Raw genomic sequence first — 11,454 nt, forward strand, 5'->3', positions numbered from 1 at the left:
GCTAAAAAGCCATGAAAGAAAAAAAAAGATCTAGAGGTAGAAGTGTAGAACCCAGTAATATAAATGTGCATTCTCTTTGTCACATTTATAAATCTTAGTCACTGTAGGCTCATGTCCACAAGCCTCATTTTTGCTCCCAATGTTAGCCACAGAGAGATGTAGACACACCCTTAATCAACCCAATACTTCTGCTTCCTCCACCATTCTTTAGACCACTCACTGACAGGTGAGTCATGTCATTTTACAGATTACCAACAACAGCTGTCACTGAAGCTTTTTACAGCACCCTTATCATTCAACTAGTCTTCACCACATATACATGTAAACAATCATTAGCTCATCGTTATTAGAAATAAGAAAGATAATTAGTGGCTTCGTTTATAGCGCTCACATTGAAACATCCTTTACCATCTGCTTCGCAATAAAGGACAAAATACAAACAGAAACACAAAAAAAACAAGTCCACCTCACTGTATTACTCTCAGATCCACTGAGAAACATGAGTAAGGCTTGTCTGTATGCATGAGTTGCATGTATTCTCACCATGCATTCTGTTTTGAGAAATATCATTTATGTATGAGGAATGGTGCATGCATGGTTTCTGTGCATATGCAGGGTTCAATATTTTTGGCCCCTGGTGTGCAAATAAAACTGCACGTCTCCAGCCATGCTTGCAGTTCTGCGAGGCTGTACTCCAGTATACTCCATCAGAACTGCCGTTGGAATGGAACAAATAGCTCCGGAAACCCCCGCCCATAAAACCCTCCCGATGTTGAAATTGGGGTGGCTTCATCTGACAAATTCTTTAACGTTCTGAAACTGACAATTAGACACTTCCACCCACTTCATGTAGGCACAGCCAGTATGTTTTACCATGTTCACCATCATGGTTTACATTGGTAACATGCTAACATTTGTGAATTAGCACAAAAAAAGCAGGCGAGGCTGATGGGAATGACACAAACCAAACTATTGGACCAATTGAAATTTTGAATTGATGACAGGCTCTGTCACAGACAGCAACAGCAACATGTTCTATATGTAACCCGTCTCTCGGCTAATGTCAACTATCAATGGCTAAAGGCCCCCTGCGACCCTCAAAGGATTAGTGGTTTAGCTAATGGATGGATGGAGGGATGGACTTGATGATGGCGATAGAGGAAAAGTTAAGGGATCACCAAAGTTATAACATTTGATACTGAGGAGAGCATGAACATGTAAATTCTGATTCATCTAATATGTGTTGAGAAATTTCACTCAAAACCACAATTGTGAACCTCATGGTGGTGCCATATGAAAAGTCAGTAGGATTCATCATCTATGGACTGTTACTGTCTGTATAGAATTTCAAAAGAATTAATTCAGTAGTTGTTCAGAAATTTCAGTCTGCACCATAGTGGTGGACCAGCCAACCTACTGCCCAACAGACTGACATGACCATGTGTAGAGTTACAGAGTTATGCCATTAGCAGGGTTAAAAGTGCTCAGGTAAGCAGCTTTAAGCTCTCCTGTGCATTCCCTATACAGCTAGCTTAAAAGACAGCGAGATACACAGTCTGCAATTGCTAACCAACCAAATAGACAAAAAGTGATGGAGGCACAAGAACATCACTGACTTTCCCTCAAAACCTACAGAAACTCAAAAAAATTCACATCTGAGTCTCAAAACAGTGCAACAGTGTGCAGGGAAGAAATGTGGGGATTTCCTCAGATTTCCTAAAGGGAAATAGTGGATATGTTCAAAATGTGAGCAGTGAACTTGTACATCTCTAAAACATAAAAACATACAAAGCAACAGCGAATGCGATCAAAACTTAAAACATAGATAGAAAATGTAAAATCTGATGTAATGTTAAAACTTACATAGACAAATTCATTCACATGACCATGAGTAAACTGACTCAACCAAATAAATGTAAACACTATATACCCGCTCAGGCAGCCGAGTTATTTATGCCCTCCATGATTTTTCGAATTTTTTCTAATTGTGTCACACTATGGGCTCAAGTGTTATCATCATCCGTCAGAGCCCTCGCATCCTTATACAATCAGGCATTGAAAGCAATGGAGAAAAAGCCTGTCTGATGGCATCACTGTCACATACTGAAAAGATACAATCTGTCAACTTTGGAACACATTACCAACTGAAATCAAATTAACTCCAGATATAAATTCTTTTACAACAAAGGTCAAGTGCTTGCTAAAAGCAAACCAGAGCTGTACCCATTTCTAGCTAATTGTATTGTATTGTTAATTGTTTTGTTTTAGTATTTATCTGCTTATTTTTGTTATTTTGTTTAACCGCTCTTTTTTAGATCCTAACCCTAACCCATATATTTGGTGTATCATAGTTTTATTCATGGTAAACTAACTATTTTAATTACACTGTACAAACAAAAGACCGGCTACAGTATGGACAAGAGCTGAAAATGAGCAATAACTATAAAATAAACAATAACAACAACAACAACAACGGTTTCATACTCTGTATTGGAACTATGTTAAATTGCATATTACCTAAACAAACAAACAAACAAAATGTTGACATGGTAACTAAAGATGGAGCGTTGCAGATTATGCCGTCACATCTGTGTATATTTTATCCCCCAGACATTTAACTTGCTCATCGTTGTAAGAACTCTTACGTAATGCCGGAGAGTTTAGTGGGTCAGAGGGACAGACAGGAAGATCGGGATTGCACGAAATCACTTGGACATACTGTACACGAACAAAGACCCACTGATGCCGACATCTGTGTGCCTGTTTCTTGTCCACAGAAATGGATGTGGAACACGGATTCTATCGGCAGGTGGATGTTCAGGACCACGCTCACTACATCGTTGCCTTCTTTGTCTTGGTGATTGGAACAGTAGGGGTTACTGGGAACGCCTTGGTCATGTATGCCTTTTTCTGGTAAGCGACTTTCCTTATGCAAAGAGTGACGGTGAAGAATCTGCTTGTCTGTCAACATTGATTTCAGAGCTGCATTATTCAGCCAGTTGTTAATTGCTAGACTTTTCAATTTTTTTATTTGAAACAAAATCTTACTTGTAATTTTGCATTTTTAAAATCTGCATTATTCGTTACACACTGCATTCTCCTGCCAGGCCTCATTACAGCTTGTCATTATATCGGAGAAATTAGCCTAGAAGAAGGTGCGGTTCCAAATTATTAAAGTTTTGTTTCATAGTAGCCTTTTCATTATTTCCACTTCGGCTATAATAATTATATAACTGTTGTATAATTTAGATTTCACGCAAAACCTGATTTAGACCATGTCTCCCACAACATTAATCCATTAATCACGCTTTGAGTTGGCTTTTTGAGTATCAATGAAAATATGGAATAATATCAGTGAATTTCAGGCAAAAGACATAAACAGGAAGTTATTTTCAAAGTTTTATTAGTCACTCCTTCTATGAGTAATAGCTTTAGCTTTTTTAAATAAGTCATTATTTGGCTTTCACTTCTGTGCTACTACTGAGATTTATTATTAAGTACCACTACATATTCTACTGCTTTTAGTCACTAATCACTAATGATGATGACACTTTTCAGTTGCGACACATAAAGATTGAGCACATATTGAAGTAGGGAATTTAATGTTAGTAATATAGTACTAATATTTAATATTATTCCACAATTTTGAAGGTGTTAATAAATATTTGATAAATTATTCTGTCATTTCATTTTCATCTACCTGCACTTTGCTATTATAAGCAGCTTATAAATAGTTGCCAGAGGCATTTAAATAAAATATACACACCACATATACATATTCAAATAACATGTCAAGTTCAACATGCAGTCAATTTCCCTTTCCAAACTCAACAATCAATGGCTTCTAAATAAATATTTACTCAACATTCAAATTTATTTTTACAACTAGTTAAAATAAAAGACTAATAACCTAACAGTTAATTACTAAATGAAGTTGTCACAAACAATTAACGCACCCATATTTGATGTCATTAACGAGCCTCGCTTAGCCCCTCATACTTCTGCACATGAACTAGTCCTAAAAACAGATTCTGGGAAGTCACACATGCGGGCATAGATAGACTGTGGGAGCACTGTGCTCCACTGTTCGTGTTCTGTTGGATCTCCCAAAAAAAAACTAAGTTCACAGAAGCTGTTTGCCTGAGGACTGTTTTGTTCATCAGTCCACAACACACATTCAACAGCCCCTGCGGTGGCACATTATAATATCAAATAGCACATTTGAGATATCTGACTGCATTAAAACATACAACTGATTCAATTGTATATCTAGTTGAATACATGAATGTATTAAATCTATTATCTATTAACTAAAAGCTATTCAGTATATCAGTGTAGAGTTTTTAGAGACTAGTAAGACAATCTCAACATCTAACACTTTAAGCAGTTCATGTGATATAGTTTCAACTCTGTACAGTACTCTGTGTAATGTTTGGGTGCTGTACAGACTTAGCGCCGAATGGGGAAACAGTGTTCTTGCATTATGAAGTAGATGTCACAAGCACAGGCAGAAAGGTCTTCACAGCAGCCTGCAGGCATTCAATACCAGGAAGTAGCTTAGTGATTTTCTAACTGTGCTGGATAAATCAATGAATGAATTCAATAATCTAGCCAGCTACTTGTTTATCTACATGTAAAGTTAACACTGTGCTACCACCTAGACCACATTAAGAGGGTAAGCAAGCTTAAATAACAGCAATGCAGTTCAGCGTAATCCAGTCAGCTACTATGTGTCCCACTAAATACAGTACTGATGTCAGACTAGATTCTCAACTAGACGATAGGAAAAATGAATTTTGTTCATCTGATTATAAAGACGCCCCCCCCCTTTGACAAATGAACAAATGTATCAAAATAGATAAAGACTTATTGTATATTATCCCTCTGTAAGAGAAAAAATGTTTTTTCTTTTTTTTTTTCTTTTGCAATTTGTCATTGTGCCAGCTTATGTAATTATGGCAAAAATCCTCTTTACATTTAATACACATTCAGAACCAAAAACTGATGTCAGTTTCTGCATACTTTTTCACTTGAAAGGATATGAAGAAAATATATTAAATATATTTACGCATACCAGAGTATACGTCATATATACACTATGGCTACTCCTGGGTATATAGTATGCCAGTGAATGCAGTTAAAAACCAAGTGTTAGATACAATCCTGGGCCTGACATGTTTTCTGCATTAAGGTCCAACCTCCAGTGATACACAGCTATCTCGAACGCAGCATCACTCGATCTCTACTCCAGTCACACTTGTTCGGTACGCACTCACTCGCCTGCATGTAAACACACAAATACACTCACAACTTATCTCTCTGTGCAGTGTTTACTCTTTTTGGTCTTTTAACAGGCAATGGGCAAAACGAGGAAGACAGCGCCCAAAGGCTGTCAGTGATAAATGGAGCTTATTCAACCTATGGCACTTTAATAACAGTCTGAAATTTAGAAGTTCAGACATGGGAAACATGCCTTTGCGCTCAGTTCAGTTGTAACAAATATTCGTCTGTGTCCCTGGACTTCCCATTCCTTTTATGTAACACAAAATAAGTGTAATCTAATAAATGTGAATGTAAAATACTCATTGACACAGATTACACTGACACCTCACAGATGAAAGACAGCAAAGGCTGCTATAAACAGTTAATATTCTGGAGCCTGCATTTAGAAAAGCTAGAACTAGATTTAGTTTCTCATCCGAGTTCATTAGTGCACCAGACAGAGAAAGTCCCCATACACTGGTAGCCCTCTAAAATTGTCAATTGTTCAATGTAACAAAGTTTTTAAATATACACATTTACAATAATGATTTGCTAAAAGGCGATCTGTGATGTGTGCAGTGAGTTGTGGAAAGCTAACAGAAGGTTCAAGTACAACATGACCATCTGTGTCCATGCACAGCCTTAGAAAAAGAACTGCCAATATCTGCTGTGGCCCTGACATGGTTCCAGCCTCATTATTGTTTATAAAATGTATACATGTAGACATGGTTCACGGGTTTTCATAAAGTGAGCCCATGTAAGTAGCAACATATTCGGTTTCATTCAGCCCCTCGGAAAGTACCATACATATCAAGTCAATAAGTGCATATACTGTATTGTCAATTCTGGTTCAATTTTTGGATATCCACAAGGCATATGGCTTATGGGGTTCTCATATTGCCTTCAATGAAAATGCATCTCAATTAAAAGGTCATTTATAATTAGGTTTTTGACCTCTTGTGATGAAGTATCTGCTTTGCCTGACTCTTCTTTGTTGCAGCTGCAAACACAGCAAGAAAATTCATTGCCTTTGCTGACTGTTGCAGAGGGCGTACACTAAGAGTTTTTCTTGCCACAATGAACCAACAAGGGAATTCACTAGAGAATCCACTGGTATTGAATATGTGCTTGTATTCCCCCAGTAGAGGACAGCATTTATGATTACTTATGATCTTGTGATTTGTGTGCTAAAAGAGCTACAATCTTGCATCTTTGATGAATCTTTGAACTGAACTTTCTTTAAGAGAGGAATACCATTAGAATAATAGTGTTACTGAAGGTTAGTGTTAGAATGTTCCATTATTATTGATTTCCGTCCCCTGCCTGTTATGGTAAGGGAGGTGGACTTAAGTTCAGTAGGATGTAGATTTGAGAGTTATTGAATGGATTTTGCATTGGCCGAGGTTTGAACCTCTGCCTCTCTTTATGTCTGTACACCACTCTGGGGCAAACAGGACTTCCATAAACTGAAAAGTAATTTTAAAACCAACCTTTGGACACAATAAGTCTGCCATGTGCCCTGCTGCAGGCCTCCCTTTTACACACAGTGAAACCCACACAGATGCTCCAGAATCTTGCAGCCCGTCTGGTCTACGATCAGCCTAAAAGGGGGAACATGTCACTCCGCTACTCATCGACCTACACTGGTTACCCATGGCAGCCTGAATCAAATTCAAGTCACTAATGCCTACAGACAAATGTCTGGGTCTGCACACATCAACTTGAACTCAGTTATACAGGCTTACGCTCCTTCTCGGCCACTGTGTTCCTCCAAGGAATGTCTAGCACACAAGTCAATCGCAGACCAGACTGCTCTTGTCTTGTGGTTCCCTGATGGTGGTACAATTTACTGAATGCTATCAGAGCAGGGGCATCCCTCTATCTTCAAGAATCTTGTCAGACTCATCTCTTCTGAGAGCACCTCCTCTTCAAAAACCTCTAACATTCTAACATCTTTACCCGTTCTCTTTGCACTTATGGAATAGACGTAGCACTTAGTACTTACACCAAGGTCTCCTACTGAAATGAAGCTTCAGTAATGTTTCACTTATAAATCACAAGCAGCACACTTGATTTTTTTTGGCCCACATAGTTCCCACATAGTATCACAAGTTATAGAAACAAGTTGCCACAATGGGTGAACATACTGTATATCTGGCAAAATCCATTGATGTCATCAATCCAAGTTAATGAAAATATATGTATATCAGCATCTGAATGATGTGTGATAAAAAGTAACATTTTGGATGTAGGTGTTAAAAAGGCAGCCGATGTTTTTCCACTACATCTGATACAAGATAAAAGCAGCAATGGGCTTTAAATGAACACAGCAAATGACTTCTTGAACCTTGTTGAACGTTTGTTTTGTGTAGTGCTTCAGCTGTCTCTGCTTCTTATATTAATCAATTCTGGAAACGTATTGTGCAAAATAATGAGTGACCACAACAACATATTGCTTTGTTGAATCCTCAGCTCTGCTGATTTAAGACTTTTTAATCATTATGTCTTTCAGTAACAAGAAGCTACGGACTCCTCCCAACTTTTTCATCATGAATCTGGCAGTCAGTGACTTCCTCATGGCGATTACACAGTCACCCATCTTCTTTGTTAACTCTCTTTACAAGGGGTGGATTTTTGGTGAAACAGGTATTTTTTCTTTTTAGATTCAGTTTAACTGTATTTACTTAACACATTATTTATGTATCCATTCATGTTTGTGTTGTTTATGTTTGGAGCTTTGTATGAAATGTAGCACCCATAGTACCCAAAAATCTAATATAAAAACATCTCATGCATGTAATATTTTGTGAGTTTTCTTAGTGTCTTAGAATAATGTATTCCTTTCTGGCTGCTGCTAATGTTTTCAGTCGTGTATCTAAAAAGGCAGGAAATACCGATATAGGATTTAGTGATTTCATATTAAATAAAGTCACCAGCAATTTGGAGTCCTGAAATATCCCGTTACTTATCTCGTGTAAATCAGTCGTCCAGTCAGTGTGAGAAACTTATGAATAAAATGCTTCTTTCTTTATTTTTCTCCACAGGGTGTAAAGCGTATGCTTTCTGTGGAGCTTTATTTGGAATCACCTCCATGATAAACCTTCTGGCCATCTCTGTAGACCGCTACATTGTCATCACTAAACCTCTGCAAGCCTTACAATGGACCTCAAAGAGACGCACTTGCCTCATTATTGCCCTGGTGTGGCTGTACTCGTTAGCCTGGAGTCTTGCGCCACTTTTGGGCTGGAGTAAGTAACTTATTCTATGACCTCCATACATTTTTTTATGCAACTATCCTTTTTTTTATACTTTTAGACCATACACACTTCCTTCATATCTGTCTGTCATTTTTTTCTCTTAAGGTTCATATATACCAGAGGGACTGATGACCTCATGCACGTGGGACTACGTGACATCTACTCCAGCCAATAAAAGTTATACTTTGATGTTATGCTGCTTTGTATTCTTCATCCCTCTGGGCATTATATCATACTGTTATCTCTGTATGTTCCTGGCAATTCGACAAGCAAGCAGGTGAATGAATTAATATAGGTGAATATGCATATTCATATTAATATAACTTACTCTTTGAAAATAACTGAAATGATAAAAATATACTTATTAACTGCATAAAACATCATCCTACCATTGAAGTGCAGACTCTAGCTCCCCTCTACTGGCACATCTTCACACCAACAGTCTTATGTGTTACTAAAAAAGCTTGAATTTCCTGCAATACAGTCTGTTAAATGTGATAGTAAGCAGGTTATATATTGTGATGGTGGCTTCTGTGTCTCATCTCCCTCTGTTCCATTTCTTTTCTCATCTCTCTTTGTGTATGCACATATAGTATCTTTTAATCTGTTTTCAGATCCTGCCATTTCTCACTTGTCCTCCTCTAGCCCTCTGTAGCTGTAGCTACACCTGTAGCTGTTGAACATTTGCAAATTTACCTGTCATACACACAAGAATGTAGCTGCTTCCCATTTTAAGACTGGAATGCCTCATCGCAGGTTGATGAAGCTATCGTATTTTAAAGGGTTCTTCAAATGACGGCAAGAAATTAGCTCTTCTTTGTTGTACTCTGGAGGCCACATACAAGATACTATGGGATTAACCTTTAGCATTTACCTCAAGGGCAACGTATCTGTTTTCAACTTTACCTGTTGAAAGGAATGCCTGAACACAACATTAGTTTTCAGCATCACCATCTTGAGATGATGCCACGATGAACGTTTCGCATATCTTCTCGGTTGTGGTGGAAGTAGTTTAACCATTCAGCCCCGTGAAAACTATAACTTCGTGTGACGTATCCTTCAAAGATGGTGGGGTCCGTACCATCAGCAGAGCCTCTAAGCAAGCACCCATAGCATGTTAGTTACTATTGGCCTGCTTCGTCTGACTAGGGTATCTACATCGTGTTTCTTGTATTTTATATTTTAAATTTTAATGTCTGTCCTTGTCATGTGGAAATGTATTGTGGTTGGCATCTTTAAGGGAGTTCCACTATTCTTAATCCTGATTGGAGTAGCATAGAGCAAAAGAAAAAAGAAAAAAAAAAAAGAAAATTCAAGGGGGGAATTAAAAAAATCAAATGTATTACCCTGTTGTCTTCCTGCCCCGTTTGCTACAATGTCTGCTTCGCCTTGCTGCTGCATTTGGGTCTATGCCCTAGTGTTCATTACACATATGTTAAAAACAAGTCTGCAAACTTTGCAGTTTACTACTTTGAGTTTGTGTATTTTCATCAATTTAGCCTGTGAAAAGGCTCAATGTTCCTTCTCTCTGTCTAAACAGAAATGTGGAGAAGTTGGGGTCTCAGGTGAGGAAGTCAACCCTGATCCAGCAGCAGTCCATCAAGACTGAATGGAAGCTGGCCAAGATTGCCTTTGTGGTCATCATAGTGTTTGTGCTTTCCTGGTCGCCCTATGCATGTGTCACCCTCATCGCCTGGGCTGGGTAAATATACAGTACGACAAGGGCTGTGTTTGATGCCTTGATGTTATTTTTTAATAGTCTGACAGTATAGACAGCTTGGTAGACCCTTGCATAAAACATAAAAACATATATGATGCTTGCTTGCACTCTGCAATTCATTTCTGCCATTAACCATGACCCATAATTCCACCTCTTGGGGAATATCATTATATATGGCATCATGAAATACTATGTGATTTTCTCACACTACAGTACCAGTGGTGGTGTACAGTTCTACTTTTCACAAATGCTTTACACTTTTCAGATATGGAAACATCCTCAATCCCTACTCCAAAGCTGTCCCTGCTGTTATAGCCAAGGCATCAGCCATCTATAACCCTTTTATCTATGCCATCATTCACTCCAAATACAGGTGAGTGTGGTGATCCAAGTAATTGCCAACCTAAGCTTGAAAAAGATATGGAGCTTTTATTGAGAAATGCCTATTTTTCAACAGGGACACGCTTGCAGAAAAGGTTCCCTGTCTACACTTCCTAGACCAGACCCCCAGGAGGAACTGCTTATCAGTGTCACACAGTGAATCGTCCTTCAAGGACTCAATGCTGAGCAGACAGTCATCAGTCTCCAACACCAAGTTTCACAGAGTTTCCTCCATGTCTACGTCAGACACAGTGAGTTTGGCTTCTGCTTTAGGCTTTTAAAGAGTACAGGGAAACACAGATCAAGCAGCACCTTCAGTGGTGCGTTTACAGAAATCAGAAGTCAAATGCACTCAATGTGTTGTGTCTATTTCAGTAGAGGTCTTTTCTGTGTTCATTTTGATCCTGTGCTTGGTATAGCATAAGAGCTGTCTTTTGGCAAGCTAAGTCTAAAGCTGCGTCATGAAGTGTGGACTTTAAATAAATTTCTTTATATAGGGACTATATAAATACATAGTATTAACTTTTCCAATTCAAATTCAAATGTGAGCACTTATCAGCAATGGCAGAGATTCCAATGTAGAATAAACATTATTCTCCTTAAGGTGCCATGAATATATATTTACTGCTGTGCTGTATCCTTAACTCGATATACATATATTCATGTCCATGTCCCCTGTAGCAGGTTTGGAGCGATGTGGAGCTTGACCCCATCGACCAGAGCCATTGTTTGAGGTCAAGCTATTCCCTTTCAGCTCTGATGGACAAAGAGTACAAATCATTGGCTAAACCGACCAAGGAAAAGGGAAGCCAAAGCCAGGAACAGGTAAGGTAG

At 38.4% G+C, this 11,454-nt stretch overlaps 1 protein-coding gene across 1 annotated transcript; it reads left to right on the forward strand.

Annotated features, from left to right (window-relative positions):
• Positions 1 to 2,773: 2,773 nt before the first annotated feature.
• LOC111234211 (melanopsin-B-like) lies at positions 2,774 to 11,454 on the forward strand. Its single transcript, XM_022762176.1, has 8 exons — positions 2,774 to 2,913; positions 7,775 to 7,908; positions 8,307 to 8,510; positions 8,625 to 8,796; positions 10,060 to 10,221; positions 10,505 to 10,612; positions 10,697 to 10,871; positions 11,302 to 11,454. Exons 1-8 carry the CDS (start codon positions 2,780 to 2,782, stop codon positions 11,452 to 11,454), a joined length of 1,242 nt encoding a protein of 413 aa, XP_022617897.1. The 5' UTR covers positions 2,774 to 2,779.

Source organism: Seriola dumerili, unplaced genomic scaffold (genome assembly GCF_002260705.1).
Source record: "Seriola dumerili isolate Sdu_G_001 unplaced genomic scaffold, Sdu_1.0 BDQW01000442.1, whole genome shotgun sequence".
NCBI lineage: Eukaryota > Metazoa > Chordata > Actinopteri > Carangiformes > Carangidae > Seriola > Seriola dumerili.